The sequence below is a fragment of the Haemaphysalis longicornis genome, unplaced genomic scaffold (assembly GCF_048455015.1).
Source record: "Haemaphysalis longicornis isolate Haplotype H1 unplaced genomic scaffold, Haemaphysalis longicornis Haplotype H1 scaffold_5, whole genome shotgun sequence".
Classification (NCBI taxonomy): Eukaryota; Metazoa; Arthropoda; class Arachnida; order Ixodida; family Ixodidae; genus Haemaphysalis; species Haemaphysalis longicornis.
The window spans coordinates 190,901,672-190,923,061 of NW_027526385.1; the positions used below are offsets into that span (position 1 = coordinate 190,901,672).

A 21,390-nucleotide genomic window follows, 5' to 3' on the forward strand; every position below is an offset into this window, starting at 1 on the left:
ACCCGGACATTTTTTTTGCAAAGGGCACTGTGCGAGCAGGGGGCTGGGTGGTCACCGTGAGGCACGCGCTCGTGAGCTATTGGCACTTTCTCGGTCATTGTGGTTCTTGCCAGTTTTTTTGCTAAAGCCACTGCGCTTTCCCTGAACGCTCAGCGGTCGCCGCGGAGCATGCGCTCACGAGCGCTGCGCATTTTCTTCCTTTATTTTCCTGCAACACCGAACTTACGGCTTGCATAGCAGCTCTGTTGTTAAATAAGAGCCCGCCTGACCAAAGAAGACCCAGCAGCAGAGAGCTTGGTCTGTAGAGCAGCGGACGCTCAGTCCTAGGATTTTGGTTCGACGTCCATATTTGCCCGTGTTTTCAGCTCCGTCACGAAATCCTCTAAGACACGGTAAAATGCTGTTCAAAAAGCAATCTGACCACTCCTCTATGCAAGCGTAGACGTTCTTGTCTGCTGATTCCGTGTGCTGTTCGTTAAGCCGGATCCTAATTCTAGTCGGTGTAAAGGAATATAACCGGAAAGTAAAGGGCTTGGCTACGTCGTACCAACTGCTTTTTGTCGTTTTCAAACATGCCCGAAACGCCTTCTCCAATGACCAAATTATCATCAAAGATGAAGCCCGACGTCCGTGAGGACGGTTTTACCGCGAGTGCGCACATGAGCGTGAGGCGAACCATAATCAAGTCGGAAACAAGCTCGGCGGGGATATGGTACAGCCATCAAAATGTCCTCAGGCTGGCCTCGACAGGTAGGCGACGAGAAAAATTCGGCACATAAGAATTCTGCAATGAACACCTATGACTGATTAAAATACGAAAATCGTGTTCACTGTCTCCGCCCATAGAATAAAACCTTCGCAACCGGTCCTTCCAACCATCTGAATTTACACCTTTTTGGTAGACTTAAAGATTAGTCACTGTCAAGATATAGTATTTGAAAGGGACTTTGACAGGACCATTTTTATAACGCCATACAAATGAATTGAGTTTAAATGATGCTGTGGCAAGACACCACCAACTTTCGAGTGGGTTATGGAATAGTGAGTAGATGGCATAAAGAGATACCCTTGCTTCGCCAGCGCAATAACCCTAACGTACCCACGTGGCGCCTCAGCGAGCACTTCACACACAAAAAAAATTATAAGGGCACCACAATGTCGGTGTCAATTTATAACCAGAAAAAAACTGTAAGCGTGTGACACATTAGAGTTCCTTTTTCTTGCGTAAATTTGTGTGTCTTAAACTTGGGGATATACATCAGCATTTTAACCTTTCCAATACCCGAGGTAATTAAGATCGCGCGAAGATATGTTGCCCCGTTGGTATACCGGCGAGCTCTAAAACACTTGTAAAGTTGTGCTGAGCCATCACATTGCTTTAGGAAAAGTATCGCCCTGATGTGCTGAGTGAGATATGGAAACCAACCGATCTGTGAGCATTAAAACTGCAAAGATCTTCGCTAATCATTCCCCATTTCAACGAAGATGCAAAATCGGGAATACGCGCACCCACAAAAGGCGCACATTCAGATGTCGTGGTCGCAAAGAAGAAAAACATCTGTGAGGTTATGATCGCTAACCACAGGCGTGGTTTTTCAGATATTTAAAATAATATTTTCATCGGAAAGTAGTGTTTTGGCCGTTATATTGGCCGTTTATACATTCCCCCCCTCCATATATAGCCAGACAGGTAAAGGTGGTAACACACCACCATGCGTCCGGGGGGAGCACGAATTCATTGTGTTGTCACGGGCGCTGGAGTCTCCTCTGGCAGTAATTCCATGTAACCATCGCTTGTAAATTCCACAGGAATCATCCAGGCGCCACTGTGTGGCCCCCACACCTTGGGGCCTACCCTAGGCGGCCACGGACGTGGTCGGCGCTTTCAGTATTCGTGATAGACAATGATCTAGGCGCCCAATAGTGTGTGACTACGTAGCTGAGCGACCTAACCACCTCTGTCAATGGAATAAAAGTCGCCGTTCGAAAGGCTGTCAAACGGAGCTTATCATCATTTTTTTCAAAAAGTTTGTCTTTTGGAAATCTTCGAATGCACAAGCTGGAAAAGCTTTTTTCCAGGTATCCTTATTTACTTCCCAGTTTAAACGTTAGACGCATGCTACGACAACCCCTATTCAGGGCACATCGGCTGGGAACGCATACCAAAAGTAGGGAACCGAATGGCCCCCTCTTACACGCTACCATACTCACATTTCTCACTGCTGGGATTAGCAGCTTGAGACAACGCACACGACAAGACCAGCGGAGCTTTTTAAGACCATCGAGTCGTCATCCGGACATTAACGACAAATTGGTATCAACGATGTTTTCCGTTGTATAAAGCACAAACAGTGAAAAGTTATAGAAACGAATATAGAAAGTTATAGAAGCCGCCCAGCCTAACACATATGAACTGCAAAGGCTTACTTCAATGTAAACACACACACACGCATACACATACACATATATATACATATATATACATAAATATAAATATATATATATATATGTATATATATATATATATATATATATATATATATATATATATATATATATATATATATATATATATATATATATATATATATATATATATATATATATATATATATATATATATATGTAATGAGGTACCGCGGGATGCAATAATTAGGAACTGCGGACAATCCCTTGTAATGGCTATGTGCCATCGGACATCGCCATGTTGCTAGCAGACAACCAGCCGCTCGTATGAACGAAGAAGAAGCTCGGTCTGCGCGGCTGTGGGTGTGCCCGTTCGTCGGGTCTCTCGCTTTCTGTGGTTCTGGACCTCTGCGAACGTCTGCATCGACCAGCCAATAAACCCCCTTTCAATATATATATATATGTATAAATGTTGCTAACATGGATTTTCACTGCTTATTTTACGTCTTGTTGTTACCTTTAGGTACAGTACTGAAATGTTTTATCGACGTTCTTTCAGCTCCTTCACAACCATCAGTGGATATAAGTGATGCGGAAACCACCAACACATGTAAGTGAAAGATTGTATTCATTGAAATTCCCAATATGAAGGATTTGTTGTTCACTGGCTTGATATAATCCTACAATACTATATACAGGGTGTGTCAGTGAACATTTTCAAATATTCCTGAAGGTAGGCTTTTCAAGAAAAATAGGAATTATCTTGAATTATCTTAAGGAACAAAGTATCAGGTTGGGCTGACGTCAGCATTTATGAAAAACATGAGAACATGAAAAACCGGCACCTCAATAAGATAAATAGAAAGGATGTCTACCCTCTCCCGCGTATTGATGACGCCCTCGACTGTCTGCAGGGTGCTGAATTTTTCACGTCGCTCGACTTGCGCTCCGGGTACTGGCAGGTATCTATGGCCGAGGCTGATCGCGCGAAGACGGTTTTCATAACACCGGACGGCCTGTATGAGTTCAATGTGATGACGTTCGGCCTTTGTAATGCGCCTGCCACTTTCGAGCGCATGATGGACAGCATTTTGCGCAAACTAAAATGGAAAGCATGCCTGTGCTACCTTGACGGCATCGTCGTTTTTTCTCCGGATTTCGAGATATATTTACACCGATTAGAACAAGTTTTAACTTGTCTTGCCGACGCAAAGCTGCAGCTCAACCTCAAGAAATGTCGCTTCGCCGCTCGCAAGCTCACTATTTTGGGCCACGTCATTTCGAAGGATGGAGTTCCACCTGACACGTCTAAGCTTAAGGCAGTTGCGGAGTTCCCGAAGCCGACATCTGTGAAGGCCCTCAGGAGCTTCCTCGGACTCTGGTCTTAGTTGAGGCGCTTCGTTCGCAACTTTGCGACCATCGTTGCACCATTGACGCAGCTTCTCTCTGGTACCTCTAAAGACCTGACCTCGTGGTCCCCTGCTTGTGAAAACGCGTTCGCGACATTGCGGAAGCTTCTTACGTCGCCACCTATCCTGCGGCATTTCCACCCGAACGCCCCCACTGAGGTTCACACTGATGCCAGCACCGTTGGTCTTGGGGCTGTGCTTGCTCAGCGAAAATCGGCTTTGACGAGTACGTTGTCACCTACGCTAGCCGTACCCTTCCAAAGGCTGAGGCAAACTACTCCGTCACGGAAAAAAAACTGTTTGACCATAGTTTGGGCACTAGATAAGTTCCGACCTTACTTGTATGGCGGCCCTTTCGACGTCGTAACACAGCATTATGCGCTATGCTGGTTGTCCACACGAAAAGATCCGTCTGGACGGCTAGCTCGCTGGGCTTTATGGCTACAAGAGTACGACATAGGTGTCATATATCGGTCTGGCCGCAAACATTCCGCCGCTGATGCCTTATCCCGTTCTCCAGTGTCACCAGAGAATGCCTGCATCGTGCCTGACGACGCTCTTGTGTACCCTCTCTCTTTCACTGACATGCCCTCTGAACAACGCAAGGACCCATGGATTGCTTCACTCATCTCCTTGCTCTCGGACGTCTCCCGTACTGAACAACCTCGGGCCCTGCGCAGACAAGCTATGCATTTCAGGCTTCGAGACGGGTTGCTCTACCAGCGGAATTACCTCAACGAAGGGCGGAAGTGGCTGCTCGTAATTCCTCGGCACCTTCACACCGACATTTGCGCATCGCTTCATGCCGATCCAACGTGTGCCAAGGCTGGCTTCTTAAAAACATACCACCGCGTCCGTCTCCGCTATTACTGGCGTGGCATGTACACCTTTGTGCGCAAGTACGTTAGGTCATGCACTACCTGCCAGCGTCGCAAGTCTTCGCCTTCCTGCTCGGTGGGTCCAATGCAGCAGCTTCCTTGCCCGGAGAAACCATTTGACCGTGTTGGTACAGACCTGCATGGACCTTTGCCCACCACAGTCTCCGGCAAACGATGGGGTATCGTCGCCGTCGATCACCTGACGCGCTATGGCAAGACTGCGGCTCTGCCTGCCGCCACAGCACGAGACGTCGCCTCTTTCATCATACGGCGCTTCATTCTGCGGCATGGGGCGCCTCGTAAGCTCCTCAGCGACAGGGGACGTGTGTTTCTGTACGACGTTATTCGTGCCCTCCTCGCTGAGTGCCGTGTTGTCCATCGAACAAGTACAGCGTAGCATCCGGAGACAAACGGCCTCAATGAGCGCTTCAACCGCACCCTCGGCGACATGCTGTCGATGTACGTCTCAGCTTTATCACGACGACTGGGACCTTGTGCTGCCCTACGTGACTTATGCGTACAATACAGCCATTCAGGCCCCAACAGGTTTCTCGCTCTTTTTCCTCCTGTATGGTCGCGAGCCGTCATGTACCCTTGATACGGTTCTCCCCTACCGACCGGATCGCTCCGAGTGCTCCCCAGCTTCTGAAGCTGCCAATTACGCGGAAGAATGCCGCCAACTGGCAAGGTCCTTTACGACTGAAGATCAGTTGCATCAAAACTCTCGGCACGACGACACAGCTACCCACCCGACGTATTCTCCAGGATCTCTGGTGTGGCTGTGGATTCCCTCAACCACACCAGGATTGTGTAGCAAGCTTCTTTCTCGGTTTCACTGACCCTACCGTGTCCTCGAACGGACGACACCGGTGAACTACGTCATAGAGCCCATGACACCTTCCTCAGACCTCCGTCGCCGCGGGAAGGAGACTGTTTCATGTCCAGCATTTGAAGCCGTGTTATGATCCCCTATTGTCGTGTGCCCCGTGACACGCCAGGATGGAGCTTTATTCCCCGGGGAGTAGTTGTAATGACGTAACGCGGGCTGCAATAATTAGGAACGGCGGACAATCCCTTCTAATGGCCATGTGCCAGCGGACATCGCCATGTTGCTAGCAGACAACCCGACGCTCGTGTGAACGGAGCTCGGTCCGCGCGGCTGTGGGTGTGACCGTCCGTCGGCTCTCTCGCTCTCTCTGGTTCTGGACCTCTGCGACCGTCTGCATCTACCAGCCAATAAACCCCCTTTCAATATATATATATATATGTATAAATGTTGCTAACATGGATTTTCACTGTTTATTTTACGTCTTGTTGTTACCTTTAGGTACAGTACTAAAATGTTTCATCGACGTTCTTTCAGCTACTTCGCAACCATCAGTGGATATAAGTGATGCGGAAACCACCAACACATGTAAGTGAAAGATTGTATTCATTGAAATTCCCAATATGAAGGATTTGTTGTTCACTGGCTTGATATAATCCTACAATACTATATACAGGGTGTGTCAGTGAACATTTTCAAATATTCCTGAAGGTAGGCTTTTCAAGAAAAATAGGAATTCTCTTAACGAACAAGCTATCACGTTCGGCGGTCGTCAGCATTTATGAAAAACATGAAAATTACATAGTTAATTAACTAAAACTGTCTAATGAACTTTTTATTTAGCGAACTTTGGCGTTTATTGCCAATGGCGAGTTTGTAGCTACAGAGACGACGATAACCGATCAGTTTTTAAAGCAAAGAAAAATACACTCTGTAGAGCCCTGCAGCAAACAAAAATTAAGTATTTTCCCCTATGAAACCAAAACGCAGCGCACATGATGCGCCAGAAGTCTAGCGCAAACGCAACATCCGCTGATGGCGTGTTGCAGTGACTGTGTCGCCCAATACAAGAAGGCTCTGGTTATTCCCCATGCTAGGGAATCAGCTGATATCAACGCCATCGCCTCCTGTATTTTTTCAATGATCAACGCTCACCGTATATCACGGCTAGCGTTATCTTTTCTTTCGTTGGTAGACGCCAGAAAGAGGCTAGCCATTGTTCACAACACGGTCGCCGTTTCGGGAGCCCTAGTAGGCATTGGCGACAGTTTTTCTTTTGTTTTTTTTATTGTCTCGACCACATCTGACGTGGCTACCAGACGTGGAAGATACGAAACGTCACCATCCGTTCATTTTATTTTCGCTAGGTTTATCTGCTGTTTGTTTATAATCGCTGCGTGTTAGAAAGCGCATCAGACAAAGGAAAGGTTTGTTTGCTGGGCGAGAAGGGCTTACGCGGCTTTGGCTGCATGCTGAGGCTTCCTAGCTAGGGGAAATTGCACTTACGTTTCGAATTGGCCGCCACATTCATTGAAACATGTCACCAGCCGACGTTGCGGTGGCTGAAGACATCCAGCGCTCCTCGTGCGCCGAGTTTCGTTTTTGAGCGAAAAACGACGGCAGGTTTCCTCGCGCTACAGGGCTTTAAACACCGACTTTTTCGTTGTTTTAAAGACTGATATGAAATCGCCTTCTCCGGGGCTACAAGATCACCATTGACAAAAATCACCAAACTCCGCTAATTAAGAAGTTCAATAGTAGAGTTTAATTATCCACCTAACTAATGTGCACACCCTTGATACTATCTGTCGCCCGCCGCAGCTAGCAATCTCCTTCTGAAGAAGGCTTCTTTTTTTCTCGAAGAGCCTACTTTTAAGAATTTCTGAAAGTGTTCGCTGAAACACCCTGTATATATAAACATATATATATATATATATATATATATATATATATATATATATATATATATATATATATATATATATATATATATATATATATATATATATATATATATATATATATATATATATATATATATATATATATATTGTGAGGCCGTAGATAGCAGGCGACCAGACCGTGGCTTCGCAGCTCCTTTATTCGGAGGCGAGTCGACGAGAACGCAAGATGGCGATCAAGCCCCAGCACTGATGATGATCTCCGAAGAAGCGGGCTCGTCGATGATGATGAGTATGTACAGGAAATGAAGTGATCACCTCAAGCCGGTGGTGATGATAGTGAGAAATTGCTACCTATAGTGGCATACAGGCTGTAGCCTCAAAGAAAGCTCACAATGTATATATATATATATATATATATATATATATATATATATATATATATATATATATATATATATATATATATGTATATATGTATATATATATATATATATATATATATATATATATATATATATATATATATATATATATATATATATATATATATATATATTTATAATAATTTGGCTAACCCGGATTTTCACTGTCTAGTTTACGTCCTTTGCTACCTTTAGGTAAACTACTAAAATGTTTCATCGACGTTCTTTCAGCTCCTTCAGAACCATCAGTGGATATAAGTGATGTGGAAACGTCCAACACATGTAAGTGAAAGATGCTATTCATTGAAAGTCCCAATATGAAAGATTTGTTGTTCACTGGCTTGATATTATCCTACGATAATATATATCTACGTTACCTTTAGGTGCACTACTGAAATGTTTCATCGACGTTCTTTCAGCTCCTTCACAACCATCAGTGAACATAAGTGATGTGGAAACCCCCAACACCTGTAAGTGAAACATTCTATTCTTTGAAAGTCCCAATATGAAAGATTTGTTGTTCACTGGCTTGATAGTATTCTACGATAATATATATATATATATATATATATATATATATATATATATATATATATATATATATATATATATATATATATATCTATATATATATATATATATATATATATATATATATATATATATATATATATATATATATATATATATTTGTGTGTGTGTGTGTGTGTTACCCTTAGGTACACTACTAAGACGTTTCATTGATGTTCTTTCAGCTCCTTCACAACCATCAGTAAATATAGGTGATGTGGAAAACCCGAACACCTGTAAGTGAAACATTCTGTTCAATGTGAAGTCCCAATATGAAAGATTTGTTGTTCAGTGCCTTGATATTATCCTACGAGGTTTGGTGTCTTTTGAAAAAGAGACTGTTCATCCCTCTCCTCACGGCTCATGGGCACTCCGGCAGTTTTATCCTTCAAACGCCTTTCTGAAAGGCACTTCTTGTAAATTAAAGCCGTGTGCTCATAAACCCAAAGCCATTCCTTACACAAACTACATGTCTCGTCTAATTGAGCTGGTGGCCTATACCTTTAACTTGCCTTTTGCCAGCTGGGATTACGGGAACCTTTATGTGGGCAGCGCAGATGGTGTTTCACAGGTATGATAAGGCATGTTATAATTCGGGGCTATTGAGGTATTTGTAAGCTTCTCGTAATAATGGTTCAGCGTGAAAACAGAGTTAGAAGTGTTTCCTCCGACAGAGTCACAAATTTGTCGCACCACCGCCATGCACTCAAACTCGAAAGCCTCTCTTCCCAGCTCACTATAACCAACACAAGCTTGTCCTCACTGCTTGCGGGTTTATGTATGGTAATTCATATTGCAGCTTGGAGCCAACAGAACACAGCGTGGTGTCGCTCCCGATAAAGAATAATTAGTGTTGGGAACTCTACGGCGAGGGCTTTTTGTTTGGAAAAGGAGGCCTTAACTGTGTTCTGAAAGCTTTGTTTACATGTGCTTCCACCCCGGCAGAGGCCTTCGCTGGTGTATCGCGTTACCGTAGCTTCTTGCGTATAGTGCTCACGTCACTGTGAAGAGACTTCTTTACGGCTGTCCGGACTTCCGATGACTTGGTCGTTCCCTTTCAAATACGTGAATTCTCCTCGCGTAGCTGACTCAATTTTCGGTTAGGTATGTATTACTTTCGGCCACGCTGACGGATCATTTATCTTACTCACTTGAATTTGAACGTTGTTAGGGCTTGCGAAGAACGTCTTACGGTAAGGAGCTAGGTTCGAAGAAGCCTCAGGGTTGCATATGAAAACTGGTCAGCTTCCTCGTCCCACTTGTTTGGGGATTTATGATTTTAGGGTTTAACGCGCAGACGCAACGCAAGCGATGAGGCGCGCCGTAGAGAAGGGCTCCGGATTAATTTCGAACACCTGGAGATCTTTACCGTGCGCCGAAATCTCGTACACACGAGCGTTTTTGCCTTTCGCCTCCACCAGAAAAGCGGCCGCTGAGGCCGTGAATCGAACCCGCGACTTCAGGCTCAGCAGTGCAATGCCTTAGCCACTGAGCCATCACGGCGGGTACCCCACTTGTTTGGTGGTGTAGGCATCCAACAGACGTTGCAGCGAAAGGGAAGCTCACCAGCATAAAAAAGTTGGAGATCTTGATCGGGCCAAGCTATACACTTTGCGTGGACGCATGTTTCAAAACAAAATACAGCGAAAGGTTTGCGCTTCGTTGTGGCACGTTGCACACAGCTACGCAGCTGGCTTTACCCGCCATCATGCTGGAACCGGAGTCGTTTCTTTGTGTGCTTGAGCTGCGCTAGGAAATTTTGTCAGCGCCTAGAAGAATAATATCCTGATGTTTTGAATAATATCTCTAGGAGCAATAGACGAGCCCACTTTTTCCATGCGCCACCTACATATTCATCCTAGAGCTCCGCCGCCGAGAACCATCGGCTGTATCTCTAGGGACATAGCGATGACCGCTTTTAAATGCAGAGCATTTCTTAAACTCTGTCACTCGTCCGTTGGCGATCGGCATCCGCAGCGAGCCAGCTCGTGCGACCCTCCCCCGCTCCTCTTCGCTCTCAACAACAGGTGCGGGCGCGCATGCGCGTGCTCCGGTGCTGAAAGAGGCGTTGCAGCAGCAGGTGCTACCTTCTCTCCCTCTACTGCGCGCGCTACGAATATAAAGCGGGTATCGGCGCGGCTCACTCCATTCTACTCCTGCGCTCTGTTCTGCTTACTCTCGAGTTTTGTCGTCGTCGAAGTTCATAAGCGATGGAAGCAACACCTTCAACCAGTACCGCGACGCGAGCCAACGTCAGCGTTGCAGTATCAGTTCAAGACAGTTCTCTCTCTCGTCTCGCAACTCAACTACCCAAACCCTACGACAACAACTACAACTACCACCGCCAACTACCACAACCTACGCCACGTGACCACCCGCAGTGCTCTGCATTTACTCGTGTCCCTCGCGCGGGGGCATGCGACGGAGGTTTTTTTTTGCTAGTTTAGGAACCAAAGCTAAATCTTGCATTGAAGGTTCACACGTATTCCATTTTCTAAACTTGCTCTCTGCATTACGTATTTTAGACACTTTGAAACACTTCCTATACACGCTTTCAATCTTTTTCTCACGTGTGGATGCAATCTCGAAGCTCTAGTTATGAGCGCAGAGCGGGGGCAGATCGTGATTTTCTCCTGATAACAGAATTATCCGCCTTGAGTTCCTATCTTGCTTTATCATGGTTTTTAAATCGGCTATCCAACGTAATCATGGCTACAACTGAGAGGGAGCGGCCAATAGCCGCTATAATGCTATAATGACGTGATACCAGCGCCCACAAACGCCAAGACTCGAGAAAGAGCAAAATTGTTTTGAGCAGGTTTTCAAGTCATTTGGTGGACATTGAGAAATAATTTTTGGCTGATGTTCTTTGTGACCCGCTCTTCTAAGCACGGGTTGTGCTTGTGGACTACGTTCTCAAAGCTATTAAGATTTAGAAACAAGTTCAATAAAAGGTTGCCGGGCCATATTAAGGCTATCACCTACAAATAAATTATGTTTAGACGTCGGGGTGGCCACATAAATGCTGTACAAATAATGGCATTATGGTATTCAGTGCGCAGTACGCTTGCAGACTCTCTGGCATGCAAATAATCAAATTTAGCCGTAACAGCTACAATTATACCAGTATATATAGGCATACGGTTGGCGGTTTGCGATACCGGCATACTTTGGATGGCTTAGATAGCTGACTAATTTTATTGAAGACTATAGACACTTATCGGCTTATCCAACAGGAGATATGTTCACATGGAATAAAAACACGTAAACTACATTTGAAAAAAGTTTCCTCATCTGTGCGACCAAAAAATCTTTGAACGAATACCAAAACAGGTAGATTTACGCTATCAAGCGCACCAGCCTAGCCTAATAAATTGGGTTGTGAATGGAGTTTTTAGAAACATGTTTCCTGCAGCTCAAAATCCACAAAGCTAACCTATTTAAAATACAAAATTCACTGTCTAAAACTCACAACCATGCTAATTAATCAAACAACCGTCCCGGGGAGCTGCGTTCAAGCCAGAACAATCAATTGCTAACACAGAGAACTAAAAAAAACGTACAGCGCGCCAGCTCCCGGGTGTTTAAAAAAAATAATTTTGCGACTGAAGAAAAATTTATTGGTAAACAGATAGCATTTCCTATTAACTACGCAGAAATCTTGATCTTATCCTACATTGAGTGTACAAGAGCACCACGCCTGTCAAAACCAAGGATGGCTTTGAATTGTCAAGATGTGCATCATCGCGGAAAACGAGATTTATGAACATAACATCCTTGGTAACGAACGCGGTTTCGAGCCTGTAATTGAGATACAAAAGTTCAATGGTGCGCATAAACGGGCCGCCGTAACATTTGTTGTTATGGGTCTATTTCATCTGCGATAAGGCACTGTTGTTCAATTGGAATTGTTACTGAGCTATGAGGTAGCTCATGTTTTTTTGAAGGGACGTCGAGACTGATACGGAGAAAGCCAACACAATATCACGCAAGCCAAGAAAAACTCACGTCCCCAAGGCTTAGCGCTCAGGCATTCTCTAATAAATTAACCCTGTTATACTAAGTCCATCCTCCACTCCTGCCCCCGGTCCAGTAGATCCTTGAAATCGATTTCCTCATGCAGAACAATGGCGGAATACTCCCCTCAGCTGTGTGGAGGGTGCGAATGGATTCGCAGAGGGACTCAGAATACGGCCCCAAGCTTCTGTACCGTGAAGCTTTTTCAAGATGGTACACACGGCACAGAAAGGTTGTAGCGGCATCCGGTAACTCGGGTAACGCAATCTTGAAGCCACGTTCGGCTGCCAAATTTCAAGAGTTCAATAAACACGTGAACCTTTACACAAATTGGCCTCAACAAGTACTGTTGTGCCAGTGCAGCTTATTCTCATACGTAGTACATGTGTTGCCGAAAATGTAACGCCTACTTTTCTTTTGTCAATGGTTTCCAAGTGTTATTTCCCGCTAGCTCGAACAGCATTTATGACTTTTGCATCAAAATTATCCTCAAGACGAACCAATAAACCCATTTGGAAGAAATCATTTATTGCACTTCCGGTGAAGCCTGTACCTCTGCCTGAGCGACATAGCTAAACGTTTCCCTCAGTAAATATTTTTTGGAAGGGGCGTTTATTCGAAAGTAATTTCATTTTTTTCTCGAGAGGTTGCACACGCAAACAAAAAATAATTTTAGATCAGTTAGAGGAATTTGTTCCTGGTAACATTATTTTTATCTTTCTGAACAGTGGTAGAAATAGGCCTTCATACTATTGCAATATCGGAACGAAACCATTTATAACACGTTTGTAAAATTACCTACAGCAATCTTTTTTACAGCGGCAAATTCCCAAAATGCAACAAGTACGAGTGAGTTGTCATGTGAAATAAAGCACCTATTTATTATTATGCTTATTACCATGGCTACAAACTAAAGCCTATTTAAAATCAGAATTATTATTATTTCATGAAATACATTTTATAGTATGTTTTGCTTTGCAGTACCAAATTCTAGTTCTGCTACATCGAATGTTAGTGCTCAAGTGAAGTAAAGTAGTTTAAAAAAGTTTATCCCCATAAATTTCAGTAACGTTGACTGTGTCCTGTGTCTGGTTTATGTTGACAAAAATCCTTCAATGAGCTTAGGTACCCGGATAATAGTTCCTTTTTTCTTTGCAGCCCCAGAGACGTCTGCGCCCTCAAGTACGGGTGAGTCCCACGGTACTAAATTATTTTCCACCTCGTAAAGCTCACTTCTGTATCAACTGCAAAACTTTACCGAATTTTGTTGTGATTTGAAATATTTTTTGTATGTTTTTATTCGCTACTAAACTTTCTAAAAGCCTATAATTAGAGTGACAAAAGTCATACGCGTAAAAGCCAAAATTAGGTCACGAGTTTTTTTTTTAACAATCGTATTCAGTATATTCTATCCTTTACATTTCGCACAAACATGAGTTTTAGGCTAGTTTTATGATACCCGTGCGTCTTGTGGATGTGTTTGCTTTATTGCGGCAGTTGGAGAAGCCGATTCAAGGTTACACAAACTAAGCTGTGACTTTTTGTCATGCGGTGCAGTTCTGATGTCCCTAAAGGTATCAAACGTTTTAGGTAACTACAACGTCAGAATGAATGATCCGCTTTATTTACGGAAGTGCCCGTAATAAAACAAAACATTTAAATGGAATGCAAACGAAATTCTTCTTGCATTACATGAAGAATAGCCCTCAAGCTTAGGCATTTGTTATTTCACTTTGAGGTAAAGTTAACCTTATATTTCACATACGAAAAGTTCGTTCTCATGTTCATGATGAAGGACCCTTATAAAAGAAGGATTCCATTTTGGCAACAGTTTTCTAACTAATGTAGGACAAAAGATTTCCACTTCCAGGCAGCGGTCATGTCACGATCAATATAGTCCTCTTTGACCATATGAGCCATCATGATATTTCAACAAACTAGCAAATGGCGTTCATTTTGTTTCTTTTGTTCCCGCGCGCTAGCACGCCCGGTTATCTAATCCTGTGTCTCTAAAATTTCCCCGCTTGTTCCTTCTGTAGCACTGGGCGTGGGACAATGGTTACTATCAGAGAAAGGGGGCTGGAGTGTCGTCACTCATTCGACTGTTCTTATTCATTGAGAATGTTCTTGATATAATCAGGAGGGGTTCTCAAAAAAGTGCTGTTTCGTGATAAACACTTCTAGAGACAAGGACTAAAACATCATTGCGCTGGCGCTTGAGTGTCAACGTCGATTTTTTGGCTTATTCTGGTGCGCTTGTGTTTTGCAGCAATTCTGAATATACCTCTTTCCAAAGTCGCCCATGCCCAGGAACATTCCGCTGAAGACCAGGTGCACATGTGCAAAAACTATTTTTGGTGATAAGTCAGGAGGAAGCTTTGAAGGATTTTTTTGTCGTTCTGCATTGATTTCGCCCAATATTCAGGGTCGAACACCAAGTCACATAAGGCGCAAACCAGGAGGCCTTTTATCCTGACGAAGTGTACATACCAAGCGCGGCGCTAAGTTTTCAGTATGAATGAATAAGTGCGAACATACTAAGCGCAGTCCTCCAGCAAGAGTTTTATGTCGCATTCAGAGATGAACCGACCGAGTAAACCTCATACACCCGTACAGCTTTCAACGACCGCCGGCACAAGCATCCTTGCAGGAGTGAGCGATGAATCGTTAGTTGCTCACACCGTAAGGTCTACGTACGAACTACGCGACGTAATTAGGAAGCCAGGAAAAAGACATTTATATGTATTGCGCAAAGGACTGTTAACACAAAAGCACAATCCTTTATTGGCTCCGCCCTACTTTACGTCGTGTAAATACAGATTCCCAATCGCCCAAGCATAGGCACGCTACTTTGCTGAAATAGCTTACATTCGGGTTGCCTCAGCTTAAGCACTCAAACTAACTTTGTATAGTGCGCATGAGGAGCGTCAATGACGCAAAGAGATAGCGTATGCTTAAACTTCGTTTTTTGATTTAGCGTTGCAGTAATGTATTTCAAAAATGAAAAAAAAAGACCTAATAAAACATATAAAAGAAGAACCTGGACACGTAGGTCCTTATCTATATTTTGAATGTGACAGTAATGTCCAGCAGAATGCCATCGAATCCCCGCATGCAGAGTACGCGACGCAATATTCTTTGGTGCACAGAAAACCAGAGTAGGCCCATGATCGAGGAGTGAGTGTCGCGGCGCACATTTGAGGGCGCCGTAACTAGCTGGTGTGATATTATGCAATGGGTGAGACTACCACACACCAGCGCTGCCCTTCCGCTGTGTAGCAAGCCGATCAACTGGTTTTCTATGCATTCGATTTTCGCCGCTGTGTTTTTCTAGAAAGGGACTGAATGACGCACGAGCGTACAGGGATGAGTGTGGCCAAATGAATTGCGTTGAGTTCTCTGTAATAGAGAGGCATGTACTGACCTCTAGTGAAGTTGTTGTGCAAACCTACAAGTCCTATTTTTTGTAGCAGCGCAAACCCACATTTCCGGGACGGTATTTGTATTATCTATCATTGCTGACAGGGAAAAGTAAAAAATATTCTTTTTCTTACTGGAAAAGAGTTTTAAACGGCACCTCTTGTGAACATCTGCCTGATGCAAATTCAGGGATATTTGACAGTCCCGCAGTCTAGTATAATTTCTTCACATATTTCCGGGCAGTGGCAATCGCCCTTTGCAAGCTATTGCATAAAATCACAGGCGTTTATACTGGCTCAAGGAACTAATGTATACCGTTTACATTTCAGGAAACTGTTTTCGTTGCGTCATGTCTTTTCAACCAGTCACAGAGAGGGAGAGGCCTACGAGTCGTAATAACGTTGAAATATAAATACAAGTCTATGGTCCTACGTCCGCTGTATATTGTCTAGTTTTTCATTGCATTCTACAAATAATGCACCTTCAGTATCGATGAAAAGCAAATTTTAGAAGTGGTGCCAGTAAACGTGATGAAACGAAAAGATGACAAAAAACAAAAAGCCATGACCTGAAATGAAAGTACGGGACAAAAATAAGAGGCAATCAGAAAAAGCTTCCGGGGAATTTGAAAATTCAGGGAGAATTCACAAAGTGTTACACGCGCCCATGCAGGGGGTAGTGTGTAGGTTGGGTTATGTTACGTCTATACTGCGTCGCTAAATTTATGGCCGCGTCAGCTCCCCCTTGGCCCTCATATTTGCGTTGGATATCGCATGCCTCCCGGAACAAACCGCATCTTCAAATGGTTTCACGTTGGTACTGTTATTCAAATAAAAAACGTATCAGTAATTTAGGTACGACAAAGCAGATTCACTACTCAAGCGCAACGTTCGGCCGTCTTTAGATGGTTAGTTATAACTGCAAACCCAGGTCGCAAAGTCTGAATACGGGCAAATCTTGGTAAGCATACCGCAGACGGTCTCTGGCAGGCTTCATCTGAAACATATGAAGCTTGCCGGCTACTAATACTTCAATCAGGGGATGTAAATAAAGATGCGTATTCTTACCTTGTAGAAATTCTTCGCTGTTATTTATTGTTTGGGGGCGACATTTCCTAAATAGGCAAGAAGAAGTTTTACGTATTCCATGTAAAACTGGCACTCACTAATGTAAACCAGCGCCTGAAAGAGATTATTTAACCAAAGGTCCACAACGGCAAACAGTTCTTTTTGCTTTCAGTATTTTGGAACTAAGAAATCAACAAAAAAATTTTTTGAAGCAGCTTCAGGTGTAGACAATTCAAAGTATTCCTAGAAATAGAGCTGACAAAAAAATGAATACGACACCCACCTAACATGACGTACAATGTCTTTTTCGGAGCGCATGTTTTATCCCGGTAACTGAAAATTCAGCCAAGCTTTAATACGGTCTTTTCACCAAAAATAAACAAACCATATTGCGTTTCTACACATAACTAACCGCTTGTTCGTTTACCAGCATCAACGTCCACACCTGCACCAGGTACAGTAAGCAAAAATAGAAGTAAAACATTTCAAAATCTCAAATTGTAATATAGTACCTTCTTAGTCCACCCTAGCGAAGTCTATTTTATAAAAATGAATTACCCTCATGGACGGGCCTAACAGTGTCTCTTCTTTTTTAGCCGCAGCTTCTACTACTGCTGCAGTTACAAGTGAGTCTCTGAAATAATAAAACACTTGAAAAGTCCTACTGCAATATCCAAACAATGCATGTTGATTTCACAGATGTCTCGTTTGATTTAGTTATATTTATTTTGCGTCGCCTGATTGCTCCTTCACTTGCATAAAGAGAGAGAGCAAAATATTTCTTCGAGATATGGAGAAAAGGGGGGTGTGGATGAGCTTTGTCAGCCACGGCCGTAAAGGTAGCTAATGTTGCAATAATAAAAAGGTCCTCTAGTTTCTTCGCTCTCTTAGCACTAGGCATAGCCGGCCACACCTTTTTGGGCTTTCTTTTGAGTGCTAGGGTGTTTTTTTTTCCTTTTCCAAAGGAATATATTTTCACTAAGTGCGGTGTTTCTTCTTTTTGTGTTGATGCACTGTGATTAGGGTCGGTCCTAAGTGTTAGCTGGTGCAACCTTGCTGAGGTTGGTGCAGTGTTTGCCTTTCTCTAATTTGTATATTTTTTTGTCTTTATAGCCAAAGATGTACATGTGGATTCTTCGTGTCAGTGTTTAGGTTCAAATTGAGTTTATTATTCGAGTTGTGCTCTTTTAGTGTTCGGACGTGAAGCGGGTTTTATGAATTTGTCATTTTGGGAAGCCGGATTTTTTTTTGTTCCAATATTACGTACCCAGGAACGCATTTGACTACAGCTTTTTAGAGCGAAGCCATATATGGACCATTCTCGGTTTTCATTCCTTTGAAGCTGCTTTACAAGCAGCGCTTCTAGGAACCACCAACGTCTATTTCACCACTTTTATACTCTTCACCAGCCTCTACGCCTCGTTCACAATTAGCGCAATCAGTTGATACCGAGGTAACTGCAGTTACCCTTCGAACTCGCTTGGGAATGGACACGTGTCGTACGCTCGGTGGAACAATAGCGAGAACTCAGTGAGCATCGGCGCGCACCGACACACGAATGGCAGCTTTCTAACTGTGACATAGTTTCTAAACGAGAAGCCACCGGCGTACCCGCCAGAAGTTGCACCTCATTTGGCAGCTCCGAAACCTTCCATCTTGAAGAGCAACTTGCTCGCTTGATATGACGACGTAAGCTTATCATTCCAGTTCAGCAAGTAAAGGTTTAGGAGCTACATATTTTTAAGTGTCTGTCAAGTCTAAACACGCGCACACCTCTTGCCAGCTATTTCGGTAACGAATGTGAGTGCGTGCCGTTGTCGTGCGCGCGCAGCCAGGCTTTATGCCCGCAGCGATGAGATGTGCCTGGTGCTGGTGGGAGATTTAAATGTGGAGGTCGCACGACTCAATGTGACATTGTTGCTGTTCTGCATAGAGGAGTGGCATGGGTTGGTGTTTTACACAGTAGGGAAACGGTCACTGCGATCTTTGTGCGTCAAACCAAAGCTCTAGTGCCTGAGATAGGAGAAGGAAACTATATTTAATCTCCAATTACAGAGAACGGTATTTCCTTCTGTACACTCTGAGGACTCCGCCTATCTTCCCTGGTCACCCTTGCTTACAGAGCGAAAAGGCTGTATTTTTTATAGAGCGAAGCTGTTTGGCAAATGTCATTTTTTTCGGTCCGCAGTTAAAAAAATCCAAGAAATGCTGGAGCGCGCGCGTGTTAGCCCGCGCTCGACAAAACAGAATGACAAACCATTTCATTTGATGGACACTGCAGCAGAGCTGGAATGTATTAATACCAATAAAATAGAGACCTACAAAGGGCTTCTTTACGGCATATGTGCGGGAATTACTGGCAGAAAATTGGTTTACAAGCAAAGCAGAACCTTGTACATTTAAACGAGAGTACGACAGTGAGCTACCATCAATTTTTCACAGCATGTCTAGAAGGGTTCGGAAAGCGGGTTTGGGAAAAACCAGGATAATGAATAAAGAGGGATTGCTTGGAAAATTCGAAGTTTGCAGATGGTAGGCTTCCTCAGTGAGTGCGCACAACACCTGAAACAGGGAATCGCGGAATCAGAATAAGAAAGCTTGGTGGTAAGGGTAAACATAAAAATGACAACCTAAAAATAATTATATACAAACATTATCTAAATGCAGCCTTCAAAAAAGAAACGCCAGAAAAATTATAATATAATTACCTTGGACACAGTGTCCGTGCCTAAAGTTACCACGACAATATTATCCGGAGCTGAATAGGTACAACATTGGGTCCATTTGGCAGGAACTGTAAAAACTGAAATATGTGCTACCTCAATCACTAAATGAATAGAAGACCACCTATGCATTTTGTAGTGATCATATATAAAGGGAAAATTCAGCAGCATCCTAAAACATCTGGAAAGCAACCATACGTCGGCTCAACGGGCCAGGAACCGAAAACGATAGGAATAAGGCTTTGGGGCAGAAAGGCGAGAACTTAAATCAGGGGGTAAAATCAAGTAGAACAGATCACCATTCAAATTAAGAAAAATGAATGCACTTTGGATGACCATTTAGAAATAGGAGTGGATGACTGGTGGAGCAGTAAGGCTAAAGCATGGAATACCCAGAGACCGGTCTTGAAGAAGGGGAAGGCGAATGCCCTCAAGTGGGAAGGAAATAAGACAGGTCGATGGGAAATAATATTCTTTGGCGTGAAAGAACAGGGGCTGGTTGAAGTCATTTGAAGAGCCTTCTCTCCTGCATCGAACCTTCATAGGGTGCTGGTGATGATGAATATAATGTTTAGGATAATGAGACAACAAGCTCAGTGTAATGACAGTACGAGGATATTACACGGTCACGACGACAGGAAATACATTCAATTTGTGAAAGCAAAAATGCATAAACTTCGGGGCACTGCACGCTGCCACCGGAAGCGCAAATGATGTTGATGTTGTTCCTCTCTTTATAAAACATACCCGCAAAGGCTCACTGGACGAGAATTTTAAGCCTCGAAGTTTTGAAGTGCCCAGATTACAAAATTCCTTAATGTCTGAATTGTAAACGTGTGTGTTGTTGGACCTTTCTTCTTCCCGCGCTGTAGGAGCAAGAAAGAAAACTTCAAGATGCCGCGAAATGTAGCAGGTCGAAGTATTTCGCAAAAAGAAGACAATAAACCGAAGTTAAAGAAGAGACTCCAACACAGTGTATCAGCAAACAAGTTGTAATACGTATACCCACGCTGTCGCATTGAAAGCGCATATGTTGACGGTAATAGCCAAGCAAATTTAGTTTGCATTAGGAATAACGCATAAGTTACCCCCGAAAGATGTACCTCAGGTTTTCTTAACGTCAAGGCGTGCATTATATTAAACTGTGCACTTTGTTACGTGAGCCCTTCCAGGCATGATGCTTTTGCGAGTAAGCCCGAAACGGGCATTTGATTTCTGTCTTTGGAGGGCAACATAGCGGGGAGATGGCAAATAATTCTGAAAAAAATCACGCTTTAGCAGTGCCGCAGATGACCAGAGTAATTTCCCGTCGTTCTAAAAGAAGGCAACTTGACGTTTGGTACGATCAATTTTAAACATGTGGCGGCCAATTGTACAATTGGGTTGTCTTGATTTGTTTTACGCTTCACATTTAAATTTAAAAACCCAATTTACCCCAACTATTGTAGGGGCTGTATTATGTTGCTTAAGGTTCAGTGACTTCCTAGGTCGTACCTTTTTGCAACCGGCTCATCTGACATGCTCCGGCGCTTGATGGTTTAGGTGGGTTGCAATTTCAAAAAGCACGCATTCGCGCAGAATAAATATTTTAAAGGTCGATAGCATCACTCAGCTCATAAAATCACGCACCGTGTTTTAGATATATTTACTAGCTCGATGGGTTCTTACACTTTCAAACCACAGTGGACCTCTCCTTGCAAAAAATCTAAAATTTTGAATATAGCAGACGGTCTGCTGTCAGATGTGTT

The 21,390-nt window shown here is 43.5% G+C and overlaps 1 protein-coding gene across 17 annotated transcripts in view; it reads left to right on the forward strand.

The window, feature by feature from the left end:
• LOC144139566 (uncharacterized) overlaps positions 1-21,390 on the forward strand; it is a 126,405-nt gene that overhangs the window by 53,650 nt on the left and 51,365 nt on the right. For 11 of the 17 annotated variants that reach the window (XM_077671876.1, XM_077671875.1, XM_077671869.1 and 8 more), the window contains 7 exons: positions 2,966-3,016; positions 6,057-6,107; positions 8,077-8,127; positions 8,265-8,315; positions 8,601-8,651; positions 13,591-13,632; positions 17,516-17,545. In XM_077671876.1, coding sequence (XP_077528002.1) covers positions 2,966-3,016; positions 6,057-6,107; positions 8,077-8,127; positions 8,265-8,315; positions 8,601-8,651; positions 13,591-13,632; positions 17,516-17,545 — 327 coding nt within the window. The remainder of the gene's footprint in view (positions 1-2,965; positions 3,017-6,056; positions 6,108-8,076; positions 8,128-8,264; positions 8,316-8,600; positions 8,652-13,590; positions 13,633-17,515; positions 17,546-21,390) is intronic. The other 6 variants (XM_077671868.1, XM_077671882.1, XM_077671874.1 and 3 more) reach the window with 3 other exon arrangements.